General features: G+C 32.5%; 1 protein-coding gene across 1 annotated transcript; it reads left to right on the forward strand.

Moving 5' to 3' along the window:
* The first annotated feature begins 4,079 nt into the window (after positions 1 to 4,079).
* On the forward strand, positions 4,080 to 12,185 carry LOC120076241 (alpha-soluble NSF attachment protein 2-like). Its single transcript, XM_039030005.1, has 9 exons — positions 4,080 to 4,429; positions 5,654 to 5,703; positions 5,785 to 5,857; positions 9,396 to 9,475; positions 9,643 to 9,794; positions 10,607 to 10,766; positions 10,853 to 10,900; positions 11,262 to 11,342; positions 11,908 to 12,185. Exons 1-9 carry the CDS (start codon positions 4,285 to 4,287, stop codon positions 11,986 to 11,988), a joined length of 870 nt encoding a protein of 289 aa, XP_038885933.1. The 5' UTR covers positions 4,080 to 4,284; the 3' UTR covers positions 11,989 to 12,185.
* Positions 12,186 to 16,376: the final 4,191 nt, after the last annotated feature.

Consider the following 16,376-nt stretch of genomic DNA (forward strand, 5'->3'; position numbering starts at 1 on the left):
AAAATTTATATGGTGCCTCTTGAATTTACAATGTTGTTAGCTTACTTTTAGAAGACATGTCGATAGGAGAATAATTGTGAAATTATGTGTTCGTGATTTCAGGGGAAACTTTCATGTCTTTATGATATTTTTCTTAGTTACCATTTTTTTATTGATTCCAAAAGGGAAAGTGGTAATAATAAAAATGAAAGCATGTTATTAATGAAATGTCCATCGTTTTCGAATGAATTGAAATTACATATGTATGTTGATTGTTAATCAAGAACATATTTCATATCACACTTACTTTGGATTTCATTTTTCTTAAGTTGTTGTCATCATCAAAAAGGGATATTGTTGGCTTTTTGGCTCTTAATTTCAAATTAATTAATTTTAATTAATTAATATTTTGATGATAATAAATATGCTTTTAATTAATAATAATTTGAGTATTTTGAAGTGTTCATTACGTAGAGCTCGGAACAATCATTCCAACATAATTTGAATCACCTAAATCGGACATCAAAGGAATAAGATATGGCCGAAACAAGTTTAATAAAAAAAATCTCAAGCGGACGACGTGGCAGAATTTTTCTCATACAAAGTGGATTGATTGAAATGTATCACTTGGACTAATGTAGAAGTGACACATGGCGGCCTTTTGATTTTTGGATTGATTTAAAAATAAATAAATTTAATATTATTTTATGTTTGTGTCTAATTGCTAGTTTTTTACACATGGTGGGCATTACTTTTTATTGGGTTTTAAAAGATACATATAATTTTATTAATTTTTTGTTTGTGTCCAACGAGTAGTTAAGTTTAAAATCTCCATCATTGATTTTTCTTTTCCAAGATCCAATTGCCCAAGTTAAATGTGGTTTTCAACAATTTTTCCTCTCTATTTAAACTCATTTTCTTCTCCAAGTCATGACAACAATTTTTATTATTTTCAACCTTCATAACTCATTAAGCCATCATTGTTACTCTCTCTCTCCAAATTTCAATTTTCTTCTTTTCATCTACTTTTTTAGAGAGATATTTTATGTTGTGAGGATTGATTCATTGAATGCTAAATTTGTAAATTCACTCTTTTAGAGAGTTTGTTGAGTGTGCTATTTATTTTTCCAATCTATTGCAAGGGTTATTCTTGATCCCAAAAAAGAGTCGTTGTAACGGTTTGATCCTCAACCATGGAAAGGATCAGTTTTGTTATTATGCAAAAAAAAAAAAAAAAAAACGTTATAGTAGTTCGATTCTAAACCGTGGAAAGAGTCAAAGACTTCTAATGAAGTATCCAAGAGGAGCTTGAGAAGTGGATGTAGGTTGGTTGTGCCAAACTACTATAAAATTTTGGTATCAATTTCTCTATCATTCTCTTATTTAATTTTGCAAGTAATTTATTAATATATTCATTGCCATATAATTAATTACTATAGTTTGTTCTTTAATTTGTTTATGCCAATTTATTGATCTTTTTTAATGGAATGTATTTGCATAAAATTCTTGTTTAAATTATTAATTAACAAAAGTTTGTTAATTTTTTTAATTGGGACTACATTAGTAAAAAAAAATCACTAGTAAACCCTATTCACCCCACTCTAGGGTTGCCATACCGATCCTATCGTTTTTTATTTATTGGTGTGATAGACTGCGATATAACCCTTATTATAAACTAATTGATAGATAGCCATAGAAATCTATCACTACGTCTTTTTATAAAATAAAACTATCTAACTATAAAATAAAAGGTTATTTATCCATCTTCTTTTCAATGAACTATGAAAAAAAAAACTATCTATGTTTCAAGATAAAATATATATTTCAAGAAGAAACAACCACCAAATTACACACGCTCATCAACCTAAAGGGTAATTTGATGGAAGATATACCAACTGATAAACAGTAATAGTAGTCTATCACTATCTATTTGATAGTGTTCTATCATTGTCATATGGTAGTGTTCTATCGGTGTCTACCTGATAGTGTTTTATTAGTGTATTTCATACAAATATCATTACTTTCTTGCTTGAATCAAGAAATTGTAAATTTTGGTTCAAAGAAATGAAATTCACACCCCATTTGTCCTTTCTCTTCCTCGAAAAATGCTAAATTGAAGCTTTACAAGCCATTGAATGAGTGATAAAAGACTATAACCTAATATATGGTGGTATAACACTGTCGGTGATAGATAGTGATAATAGTCTATCACTGTCTATCAGTGATAGATGTCTATCACTCTCTATCGCTGGTAGACAATTATAGATGTATATCAGAGCTAATCAATTTTCATGCATATTTCTATCAATGACATATAGTGAACATTTGCTTGTTGCGTAAAGCTACAAAGGTCATTGGGAAGTGCTTTCATTAATTCGACGACTTTTTTGTATTTTTCTATGTAGTTTTGGTCGGCTGGCCAAACCTATAATCTTCCCGATGGCAGTGGTTGGAAGTCAAGGATTGAGGTGCCAGGTGGTGGGTAGCAGTTGGTTAGACAACTAGACAATACAGGAAGTCAAGGATTGTATAAGTTTCTATCATTGATAGACACTGATAGACTTCTATCAACCCCTATCAATGATAGACTTGTATCAATTCTATCACTGATAGTATCAATGATAAACATCTATCAGTTTCTATCACTTATAGACACTAATAGACTTCTATTAGTCTCTACCAATGATGGGCTTCTATAAGTTTCTATCACTGATAGACACTGATAAACTTCTATTAGCATCTATCAATGATAGACTCGTATAAGTTTCTATCGTTTATAGATGTTATATACTTCTATCAGTATCTATTTGTGATAGACACTAATAACAATGTCTATCACAACTATCTAAAAACAACAAAATTTTTAATAACAATGTCTAATGTATGTATCATAAACTATCTAAAAAAAACCAACAACTAGCAACAATAAAATGATTATCTATTAATAGACAATTGATAAATTACTATCCGTATCTATCTGTGATAGATAGTGATAACAACGTCTATCACAACTACCTAAATAAAATAAAATTTTCAAATTCAATAAAAAAAATCATTATCTATCGATTAGATAAGAGACGTCCATTGATCTTCAGAATTAACTACTCTACAATGGATTTACATTGACCAAATGCATCAACATGATCATCAATTGGTAAATAAGGCAATCCCTCATTGCCACTAACAATCTCTTGACTTGCAAGCACCACATTATATGTGCTCATATATATGAGCCGTGTAATGCCAAATTCCAAGCAAGCATCGAAGACATGGTTTGTTCCATTAATATTAACCTCATCAATGCGACCAACAAAATTTACAAAATCAATACGAAAATATTCATTTGATGAAGAAGAAGGATAAGGAGAAGAAGAAGGCAGAATGAGTATAGAAATCACGTAGGCTAAAATGGGTTTGGAAATAATCGGCTGGGTTTAGAAATAATCAGCTATCGATTAATGGGTTGCATGGGCTTGGATCGAAATAATTGTGTAGGCTTGGGTTGCGTGGATATTTTTTATATTTCATCTGTACTGTAGTTGGCGGTAAGAAATATAAAAAATTTTGCTATGTAAATAATTTGATCCATTTTTTTATATTTAAAAAGCTCCTATACATGTATATAAACTAAAATATTGCTTTGACCTTTCAAAATATACTTTTTAGACAGAAAAACTAGCAAACCATCCTTCCTTATACTTTACCATTTTCAAGATTGAAATTTATATACGAATTTTAAGTACTATTTTCTAAAAGTTCAAAGATGAGAATTTTGAAATCATCAGATCAAATATATATATATATATATATATTAAGTTATGTTTAAATGAGTTTATAATTTTTTGCTAAAATAAACTTAGTCTAACAGTAATTGATATGATATTTCTCTATCGAGCTATTAATTACATGTTGTTGTACATGTACTTAGTTGCTAAAAAACTGATGATAAAAATTAAAAAGAAAAATAAGTGAAAAAACGACGCCGTTTCATTCGTTCCAAAGCTCAGTAACCGACTTGTCGTTTATGAGGTAAAGGAAAAGAATCCGTTAAGCCGACTAGTCGTTAACGCAGGCGGCCGCTAGTTTCACATTTCGGGATTTTAACCAGCGGCTTTCAGACGGCGCAGCAAAAGGTGAGAGCCAGGTCGACGGAACAAAGCTTACTGTCAAAGAAAAGTCTTCAACCTTCGTTGGACCATCCAAGCCCATAGTTGACCGTACTACTTTCGCCTTGATCTTTCTCGCGGTTCGTATTCCTTGTTCGATTCCTCAAGCTCAAAGCAAACTCGAGGACACTGTTTAAAGATGGCCGATCAACTTGCCAAGGGAGAGGAATTCGAGAAGAAAGCGGAGAAGAAGCTTAATGGCTGGGGATTGTTCGGTTCCAAGTACGAAGATGCCGCTGATCTCTTCGACAAGGCTGCTAACTGTTACAAGCTTGCTAAAGCATGTAATTCCCCAAATCATTCTCTGCTACTGCCTTCTTCTTTTTTTAGTTGTTTAGATCTTTGTACGATTCGATTGATTCAGTTTTTCATGCCCCAATGCATTAACTTGGACAGGACTTTATTGTCTGTTGCTTGAATTGAAAGGAATTCGTTGTTGATTAAACAGAGAGCTTCCTGCTGGTTCTTTTGGTTGGATTTTGACCTACAAAATTGCCTTTACTGAAATTTGAATTGATTTATTTAAGATACTTTTCTGGCAATATGCATGTATTTATGGTCGGTTTATGGATGCAACTGCCTTCCAGATAGAAAATATGAGCGGTTGTCTAGAAATGATAGATGGACACTGTATAAAAAGGTCTGTTTGAAGGGTATTGTTTGGGAATGAGATACAACAACTGAAAACTATATGCAGAAGTTCATAAATGTTTTAGCCTTCCAATGTGTGAAGGATATAGCTTTAAATGGTTTTGGTTGCAAGATATATCTGTAAATAGGTGAAAAAAATGGAAGGGAAATTGTTCTCATATGATTGTTTAAGGCTCCATATGGACGATGATGAGATGTTGACATTGACAAATTCAATCTTATGAACTCTGTTTTTGGATTTTTCTTAATCTTTAAAGTGTTTTCCTTTTGACTCAGTAGAGGACATATATATTCCTAATCTCTGAGGCCTATTCAGATTTTGCTTTTATACAATTCTATCAATACCAGAAATGGACATTATTAGGTACTTAAACACCTTGGAGAACCATGTCCCAAAAGCCATTTATTGAGGTGAGGTGAGAGAACCAAGCCGCTTCAATGTCACATTGGTCATGCCTTTCTAACCGATGTGGGACAAATGTAACCCATACTATCCTGGTTCCTAACAATACCTCATCCCCAGAAAACCGACATCCTAGCAGCTAGATTAACGGTACTTCACTCGGAAACACCCGATCAGTACCATCAATGGATCATTTTCTTTTCCTCTGGGGATTTTAAACTATTTGATAAACACTACTCATTTTGGTATATGTTTGAATTCCTCTATGTGTGTGATTCCTTCTAATTCAATTTTAGCAGCATCAGTCTCTTTGCCCTACACATTAGAATTCCAAAACAGTCACGGTCTCCTAATTTTTTAGTCTAATGATTTTGTTATCATTCACAGTTACCTTACCTCTTCTCACTATGATACCTGTCATGTGACTTTAATCTCTACGCATGCTGTGTTTTAGGGGATAAAGCTGGGTCAATATATACAAAGTTGGCAAGTTGCTATTTGAAGGTAAATGCTTCAAGTGTGTGATAGTGCCTATTCCTCATGTCTTACCTTCTCCGTCATATTTTTAAAATTCTTTTTTTGTAGGTGGAAAGTAAGCATGAAGCTGCTCAAGCTTCTGTTGATGCTGCCAATGCCTATAAGAAGACATCTATAAAGGGTAAGTCTAAATTTATAATATCTCTTGATTATTCATGTCATGGGATCCATAAACCAGCATTGTCAATTCCTTATATTTCTACTAGATGACATTACAAATGTTGGAATCCTAACAATTTATCTTTCTTCACGTGTTGGCTTCGTCATATTAAAGTCACAATTTCTGATTTGCCCTCGATGTGGGTTTGCACGTAAACAAGAGACATGCATTTCTTCCATCTTGTTCACCCAATACTCAAATCCAATATCATTTGAAATTTGATGTATGCTGAACTTGCTCAATAGTTCACTTTGGTAAGCTACGGTGGTACAATTCCTCATCCCAAAACAGTTCATATGAATATTCATATGCATAACTTTATCAATGGCATATCAATATTTCCTCTTCTCAAATACTTAATAACGAAATCCATATTTCTATTACTCATAGAAGGAGGTTAATTTTACCCTAAACCCTTCTTATCAAAAACAAGTTTACCTTAAACCCCACTTGAACTTTTGTACACAGGTGCACTATTCAATTATATGACCAGCTCCACTTATCTTTACATTCTATGCTTTTTCTAGTGCTCCCTGCTTTCTTCATTATTCTGTTTGCTCTTTTTTCAAATGAAAGAGACTGATGACTAATGAGGCTTTTATACACCAATTTGAGGTCCTCTTTAAATTGGACCTCCTTCAATTTAGTAGAACATGAATAGAGAACCAGTTTGAGAGAATGGAAAACTGATTTAACACTGTATCCACATGTGAAATGGTTTGTTAGAATTGGATTATTTTAGTTTTCTTTCTCTGTCCGAATATTCTTGTTCATGGAGTGATTAACTTTTGAAAATAGTCTTATTTTATTTTAGGAAAAAATACCTTTTTGGTCCTTTGGTTTTAGGTTTAGTTTCTATTTGGTCCCTATGTTTCAAAATCTAACTCTTGTCCCTGAGATTTCAGTAATGCTCAATTTTATTCCTTGAGATAACAAAACCGTTAGTGACTTAACGGAAAGCTGACTAAGATAATGGCTGGGCTAATTTTAAATCAAAATATATATTGATGACATGGCTATTTTAATCTTGATAGGGCGAAAGGTTCTTTTTTTAAAATTTTTTAAAAAAGTAGAAGACGTTGAAGAGACACTTCTTGGAATCCAACTTTTCATTTCTATAGAGGAAGGAAAAGGAAGCAACAATGCTGGGACTGAAGAAAGAAACTGCAAGGAATTGGAGGTGGCTGTGGCCACGCAGTGTCAGCAGACGGTTGCGTTGAGATCCCCACAGCACTGGAGGTGGCCGTAGGCAGGGGGGAACTGAAGATTTGTGGTACAGTTGGCGAAAAGAATTGGAGGAAAGAAGTGAAGAGGGTTCTGAGATTGAAGGTGGAGTTTTGGGCTGCCATGGATGAAGAGGAAGCTGGGGAAGAAAAGAAGGACTAGAATTTTCTGCATATTAGAGAGACTGTTTTAGCTGTTCATTTCATTTAACATCCCAACCCAAAGGCATTCTTTTATATTAATTCGATGTTTTTAGGAAGAAAGTCGATTATAATAAGTTGTCTATATTTAATTGAAAATGTGGAATTTGTTAGGAGTTTTGAATATTTAGTAAAACTAAAATTAGTGAAGGTTGAAAGAGTTGGATTCTTCCTCCAAGTAAGTCCACAGCCTCTCGAAGTTTCTTCCACTCAGTCCAGCACTGTTACTTCGTTGTCCTTCCCCTGAAATGAAAAGTTGGATTCCAAGTAATGTCTCTTCAATGTCTTCTATTTTTTAATTTTTTAATTTTTAAAAAGAACCTTTCCCCCTATCAAGATTAAAATAGCCACGCCATCAATATATTTTGATTTAAAATTAATCAGTCATTATCTCAGCCAGCTTTTTGTTAAGTCACTAACAGTTCGATTATCTCAAAGACTAAAATCGAGCATTATTGAAATCTCAAGGACAAAAGTGTGAGATTTTGAAACACGGGGACCAAATAGAAACTAAATCCAAAACTTAGGGACCAAAAGGGTATTTTTCCTTTATTCTAATTTTTTTTTACCTGACATTAATCCTCTGTGTTAATATAAGTTGCCAACTCAACAGGACTCATGAAATAACTTTCATGTTCTCCACATTCTTTCTCTGTCAATGTAAATCCATATATATTTTTGTTTCAGCTTAGCTTGTTTAAAATTTAGGGTGAATTACTTTTTTGGTCTTTGAGGTTTGAGGAATGTGTTAATTTGGTCCCCTAGGTTTTAAAATTCCACAATCAAGCCTCCCAAGTTTAAGAAATAGTTCTATTAGTTCCTCACTTAACAAAAACCGTTAATTATTTAACAGAGGATTGATGTGGCACTTAAGAAATAAAAAAAACAACAGCTATTTTTTTGATTAAAAATACATAATAATTAAGAAAAAAAATCTCACCTCTCCGCCTTTTCTTTCCTTTTCTCTTACCTCAGCTCTCTCTCTCCCCTTCAACCCTCCTCCACAGCCACCATCTGCCATCTCCTTCTGTCACAAATGACAGCCATTGCCCATCATCGGCCATCCATCGCCGCTGCTGCGATCGACTCTTTCCCATTTCCTTTCCCTTAGTTTCTTATTCAAGAAGAGTTTTCTTTTTCCCTCTCTTTCCTCCCCTTTATCTACACGGATTCTCGAGTTTCTGGAGAAAATGAAGGTATTGGGAGCTTTTGGTTACGATTTTGGAGACAGATGGTACAATGGGTCTTTAAGCGGGCTATTTTACTACGTTGCTTAGGAATTTACTAGCTGGGGTTTTGACTTGCTCTTCCTTCATGTATTGGAATCTTCTTCACCCCTCCTTGATCTTCTTCAAAATTGATCCTCACCTCGCCCCCCTTTTGTCTTCCTCTTCAAAAGACACCCTTACCCTGCCCACCCCTTTTTGCTACTAAGATTTGAATTAAAAAAATAAAAATTTGGATTTGGGTTTAACCTAGATTTGAATAAGCAAGAAAAGAAAAATATAAAGAAAGGAAGACAAAGGAGAAAAAGAAACGGCAGTGATGGTGGTCATTGGTGCCCATGTTTGGGTCGACGTCGAAGATGAGGGAGGTGGAGGGAGTGGGGCACAGGTTGGATAGGAGAATAAGGGCAAAGGAAAGGGAGAGAGTGGGGCACAGCGGTGGCATTTGCCGGAGGAGAGTTGAAGGAGAGACGGAAGGGAAGAGGAAAGGGAAGGTGGAGAGGAGAGATTTTTTTTTCCTTTCTTAATTATTATTGTTATTTTAAATTTCTTATTTTATTATTATAAAGTGTCACATAGTCCTCCATTAAATAATTAATGGTTTCTGTTAGTGAAAGATTAAGCAAAACTATTTCTTAAACTTGGAGGACTTGGTTGTTGAATTTTGGAACTTGGGGACCAAATTGACATATTCCTCAAACCTTAGGGATTAAAAAGGTAAGTTATCCTAAAATTTAAATCATTACAATATAACCATGTTATTCACCATTATGTTGTTACATTGAACCCTCTTTAATCAAATTAAGTATAGGAATTTGTTGAAGCTATATTTTTTTTGTCGCATTGTAGAGGCCATTTCATGCATGGAGGTGGCAGTAAATCTATTTTGTGATATTGGAAGGCTCAGTATGGCTGCAAGATATTTGAAGGTGCATGCTTGTGATACTCAAACTCAGCTTTTTAGTTTGGCAGGATCATTTATAAACTAATTACTCAAGAATGCCTTTAACTTTCTTTTTCTAGGTTCCTTTTCGTTTGCTTCAGTTTCTACTTTGACTGCAAGGGTTGTAAGTTGTTATTATCTTTAATGATGTAGGAAATTGCTGAACTATATGAGTCTGATCAGAACATTGAACTTGCTCTTCGTTACTATGAGAAAGCTGCCGACTTTTTCCAAAATGAGGAAGTAACGACATCTGCGAACCAGTGCAAGCAGAAAGTGGCACAGTTTGCTGCTCAATTAGAACAGTAAGTATTTCTAATTGTACTATTTATTTATGTACACTTCTCTTAATATATTGCTGTTGAATTGTCATGGATCAGCTAAGTTCTCAGACAATACTTTGATCTTTTTGACAATGATTTAAGTGGCTATGAATTGGAGGGCTTATATTTGTGTACAAGGGAAAACTATATACACAATGTACTTAGTGTTTTTCTCAATAATATTTATATTTTAGTGGGAAATATATCTTTTATCGATTCAAGTATATAAGAATATGATTTCATACTTTAAAACGAAGTACCAAGAAGTTATATTTTTTAATATCTTTTTTCGTATTGCTAGAGAATGAATTATAAGGATTCATGTGTATTGTGGTCTTAATGTTGTATTTGGTTTTAAATTTCAATTTCCCCCTTAATCTCGTAGATATTGTCATTTTGTTTACCTGTCTGGAGAATTCTGTCATCCACATATAATTAATGCTGATAGTAGATAAAAGGATATTAAAAAAGGTATTTTGATTACGTTTGGTTATTAACACAACACCAAAGGAGGGTTTTCTTTTTATTGTGTATATATATTTATTAACCAAATTGGAGTGCTTTTTTGCAACTGAGTTGGTGTCACCGGTTGTACTTGTACTTTCAGTTTTTCCAAGTAGCCAGATGACAATATAGTATCTATTACCTAACAGTAATGTAAACAGAAATGCTTTGTGTACGAAGGAAATTTACATGTGAATTCTACACTTCAATTGTGCACATGAAGTCTGTGACTGATGTGGCTTATATCCTAGTCATAAGGTAATAGGTAATGAGTTGTGAATTTTCCTTAGGTACGATAAGGCAATTGAAATATATGAAGAGATTGCTCGGCATTCACTCAAAAGTAACTTGCTAAAATATGGAGTCAAAGGACATCTTCTTAATGCTGGCTTATGTCAACTCTGCAAAGGTGATATTGTAGCCATCACCAATGCATTGGACAAATATCAGGTTCAATTCTCAGCCTTCAATCTTGATGGTTTGCATGTACCTTATTGCTACTATCTTATTCAAGTGTTCTGTATATTGTTTTACAGGATTTAGATCCAACCTTTTCTGGTACACGTGAATGTAGACTTTTAGCTGTAAGTTGTGATCTTCAATTGACGTTTTAATTTACTGCTTTATTCTTGTCTATATGCACCGTGACATAAATTACCTGATTGAGGCAGATAATTATCATATCTTTTCATTTAGTTTGATCATTGTGATGGCTAGCTTAGCTACTTGGACATTTCCACATGGATTTTTATTTCATTCTTGCATGTTTTGTGTGGCTGTCTTCAGATTTCCAAGATTTCAATTAGATGCTTCTTTACATTTTATATACATCCTGCATTTCCCTATTGCTGTTATTTTCGGGGTTTTTTTTTTTTCCTCTCTAATTCTGTTAATTGTTAATCAATACTGTGCTCTCTTGAGCTGAAAAAGTACTTTGTCTGCCAGGATATTGCTGGTGCAATCGATGAAGAAGACGTTACAAAGTTTACTGACGTGGTTAAGGAGTTTGATAGCATGACCCCTCTGGTAATTCTTTCTGTATTTGTGAAGTTACATTGCGTTATGAACTCCAAAGATATCCAATTTGGTTGATAGAAATTGGTAGTACCCAGAGATTCTTGTGCTGAAAACTTCATGTACATTGCATAGTCTAAGGTTTCCACGGGCTATGATCCATTATGTATAATTGTTACTTGTAATATGATTAAGGAATGATTCTTTCATTTTTTTTTTCAATGAAAGTCATTGTTTTTATTTATAAAAGGAAAAAAAAATAAAAAAATAAAAAAAATAGATTAGGGAATGAATTTGGTCCTACAGTTGCTGGAAAAAGAAATGCAGTTGTGCTTTCTTTTTATGTATGGTGGTATATGCCTTTGTTTTAGAGTATTTTCATCTGATGAGTTAGTGCATGCAACTATGGAAACATACAAGATAGACTTTGCTTCTGGAAACCTATCGACCAACTTAATAGGATGATAAGATTTGATACTCTAGAATTTTTTTCCTTAGAAGATCAAATCTCCTTGTGTTTTCAAGTTAGAAAACTACTGCTTTCTTGTTTACTTACATGCACAAATTGCTATACCAGGACCCATGGAAGACAACTTTGCTGTTGAGAGTGAAGGAAAAGCTGAAAGCCAAGGAGCTGGAGGAGGATGACCTTACCTAAATTTCTCTATTATAAATTGTTTTGTTGGGTCTTTGTTTGTTGATTGCTGCACTATATATGATGAGATTTATGTAAATTTTCACCACATTTGTAATGTCTGAGATTCTAAGAAAACATTACCTGGTTTGGGCTTCAATCAGTTTGCGTGCATGAGTTTGTGAAGTATACCAATTTGAACTATGTTTTCCTTTGACTTTGCTTGAACATAAATTTGAGATAATTGAGAATCATATCATTAAATTTACTTGGCTTGTTTTTACTCGGACTCTTATGGGATTAATTACAGTATGAATTTTAAGCAGGTCACTTCGTTGGTTAGACTGTTTTGAGATTAGACCGTTTTAATAACAAGTTTTTAACAAGCCACTTCATTGTTTAGATCGTCTTGAGATTACAAAGCCTCTTAGTGCTTCTTTTCTAATATTTTTATAAACTATTCAATTCAAGACATTAATATAGAATGGAGTGTTTTAGTTTCTTTTCTTGTATTAGTTAGCCTGTTATCTCTTACTAAGTATTTTCATTGTACTTGATTTGATCTCCCGTTGGTTATTTCTTTTGCCTCGTATATTGGATTTTGAACATTAGTCTAAATAGGTCTTTCTCACTCTTAATGAAACAGGAGAGAGAGAGAGTGAGAGAGAAGGATTCTTAACATGGATATGAGAAGGGTGCAGATATTTTATTAGTGTGTATGATATTTTATAATAAAAGTTGTGAGTTAGATTCCTACTCTCTTTCAAAACATATATTTAATTGTCTTTACATGCTTGAAGTCAATGAGATAAGCAAAGTCGGCTGTTACGTTACATCATGACTTGTTTTACATTTACTAATAATTATTATCGAATCGACCATTTAGGTAGTTTGTGTTTGGGATGTAAATTATTACAGTTTGGTTTATAATGGTTTGTGTTTGAGGTGTTTATTGTTTTAGTCTGTGCGATAATAGTCTATATTTGGAGGGTAGGTTATTATAGTATGAATAACAATCTGTAATTTAAATATAGATTATTTTAGATCGTGTAGTTTTTTCTACTATTATTTTTATAATACAAATAATTATGTATATGAAATATCACATTTTGAATATATAATTAGAACTATATGTTCCATCAATTTATACAAAATTAATTGGATGTTAATTTATGTTAAAAGCCAAACATTTTTGTCATTTTGAAAGGTAACTTTGTTAACATGGAAAAAAAAAACATTTAGTTAGGATGCAATTCATGTGTTCCATATATAAAGCTCCATTTTTTCGAGGTACAAGAAAATCTAGAACAAAATAACTAACTTATAATTGCATAATTAAAATATTGACCACCGAGATTACATACAAAATCTACTACAAGCTTAAATGCATAATTGAAACAAAGCGATTAAGATGAAATGATAGAATGAGGAAATTGAATGAAAAGGCAAAGAGAATTCTTCGTTTGGAGCAGCAAGGGGAAGAAGGAACGGACGTGTTTGGAACGGCAACGAGAGGGAGGAAGTCAAACGAAACCCCAATCAGATCTAGAGAAAAACATGCAAGAGGAGTACCACCTTAAACGTAGATCTGTAGATATGTGAAGGGTTAGATGAAATAAAAGTAGAGGCTTTAAGAATCCATATCTAGTTTCATTGGAGATGGAATTGACGGAGATGAAGAGACCCGAAACCAGATCTGAGGAGTGGTATCGACGTAAATGAAAGAGACGAAACCACATATAAGGAGTGGAATCAACAGAGAAAAGATAAAGAGAAAAAACAGATATGAGGAGTGGAATCAATAGAAAGGAAGAGACGGGCCAAGATTTGAGCACTACATTCGACGGAGAAGAAAGAGAGATGGAAGAGATGAACCAAGAGATGAGAGAGATGAGATTGAAAGGTTGCAAACAGTGAACACGGTAGAAATCGTGGGTTAGAAAATAGTAAATATTATTGTTAATTTGGGGTATAATAATTGGAGCCCAAACATGGTGTGGGCTATTATAGCACACTCCACCTACTCTAAAAGGTCTTAAAAATAAGCACATATTACCTAATGTCTTGAACATTTCATTATTTACAAAAAAAAAAAAAAAAAAAAAAAAAAAAAAGAACTATTGACCTCTCTATTTAAAATTTAGCCCTCACCCATATATATATATATATATATATATATATATCTCCCCCATGCATATTCTCTTTCTTCCATGCATACTCTCTCCCATACATATTTTCTTTCCTCCATGCATATATTCTCTCTCCCCCAGTAATATATTTCATATATTCTCTTCCTCATAGTTCACACATTTCTTCCTCTTCCCTCTATTTTCTCCTTCCCCTCCCTCTCTTTTCTCCTTCCGGCGATGTAAGTTGTAAGTAGTAGACAACGACGTGGGGCGAATTGATGGCTTGGCACGAGGTGACACAAACGACTTGGGACAAATAGATGGCACGGACGGTGTGGGACGAATTGACGGTGACAGATTAAGCAGATTCGGTTGACGGCACAGTGGGGCGAGCAAATCCGATCGACGGTGACGATGAGAGAGATCCGTGGCGACAATGGTTGAAGAAGAAGAGAAGAAGACGGAAGGTTATGTATTATAAACCCCCATATGAAGATGAACTTTATTTTTCCTATTTTTTATATATAGTATGATATATATGTACTTTTTTAGTTTTGGTAGGAAATTTGTTATATACTTGGTATATGTATTCATTTATTTGATATAAACGAATGTTTTTTTTATTTAGACTTACTGTATTATGATATATATATTGTAGTATAAATGAAATTTATAAAGATTTATATATTGTAGTATATTTCATATATTGGTTTATACTATGATTTATGTCAACCATTGAGTCAATTTCTAATTTATAAACTGTAGTATATTTTCAAATACCTAAGATATGTTTAAAATAATCATGAATCCATCCAAATGTTTGTTTTAAGATATATTTAAAATAATCATTAATCCGTTAAAAAAAATCAATAAATTAATATGTACAAATAAATAACAGAACATGTACAAGTGAACAAACAATAAAATATTTCACATAATAACAAAATCAACATGAAAAAAGAAATGAAAAATAAAATCATATTAAATGTCATTTTCTCTCCAAATAAAAATGGAAAAAATATATCAAATGCATTTTATTTCTTCAATCCAAAAAGGGGAAAATCATAATAAATGCATTTTCTCTCTCTATAATAAATGCATTATATAGTGATTTATATCAAACATTGAATTTATATACTGTGGTATATTTCATATATTGGTTAGAATATTTTTAGATTTCTAATAAAATGTTCTAAGGTATATTTTAAATAACCATGAATCCGCAGAAAAACAAACGTGAAACCAATGAAAATAGAAAAAAAATTCATTAAATATATTTTCTTTCTTCAATTAAATTAAATAAAGAAAAAAATCTCAATAAATAAATACATTTTTTCTCTTCATTTGAAAATATGAAAAAAAAAAAGATCATATCAAATTAGTCTTCTCTCTCCTTAATAAATGCAATTTATCTCTCCATTATTAAGAAAGTTTTGAAAATAGTGAAATATATATAAAATTCAAAAAGAAAAATAATATAAAAGGATAAATTTGTCCAAAAACAATATTAAAAGTCTTTCTTGAAAATCGAATTTAAAAATATTTTTGAAATATAGGACCTAAAGATGGTTTTTATGTAAAAATCTCTATTCTTTTTCATTCGAAACCCTTTTTTTCTTTTTCTGGTTGTTTGATTATTGCTATTTTGTTTTACAATTAAAAAGAAGGAACAAAATACACTTTTGGTCTCTCAAGTTTGAAGTTAGATTTTGATTGGTCCATAAAATTACAAAATGAACACTATAATTTCCAAGGTTTGGATAATACTTCTAAATAGTCCCTGAGTTAACTTGACCGTTAGTTTACCAACGAAAAAATGACATGGCATGTTGAGTTGGCACGTTTTAAATGAGGTAATATTTTTACTATATATATATATANTATTTTTTTTTTTTTTTTTAGTGTTTGTCATTTGTAATTCTTACTTTTAAAAAAAGTATCTATCAAGTTTAGCCATGGAAGCTTTGACAGTAGGAAAAGGATATGAATTAAAAATGAGCTCTGCTTCTATATATATATACATATATAAAGCTTTGCTTCTACGAAGAACAAGCTTTTAGAGAGATGGAGAGAGAGAAGATGAGGGAGGAGAGAAATGAAAAGAGAAAATAATAGAAAATTCCACCTCATTAAAAAAGCAATAAATTATTAGTAAAAATATTACCTCATTTCAAACCTGCCAGCTCAACATGTTCTGTCATTTTTTCAAACTAAGGACCAAGTAACCTCAGGGATCATCTAGATGTATTTTTCAAATCTCGAAGACTAAAATGTTCATTTTGA

Source organism: Benincasa hispida, chromosome 4, assembly GCF_009727055.1.
Source record: "Benincasa hispida cultivar B227 chromosome 4, ASM972705v1, whole genome shotgun sequence".
Taxonomy (NCBI): Eukaryota; Viridiplantae; Streptophyta; class Magnoliopsida; order Cucurbitales; family Cucurbitaceae; genus Benincasa; species Benincasa hispida.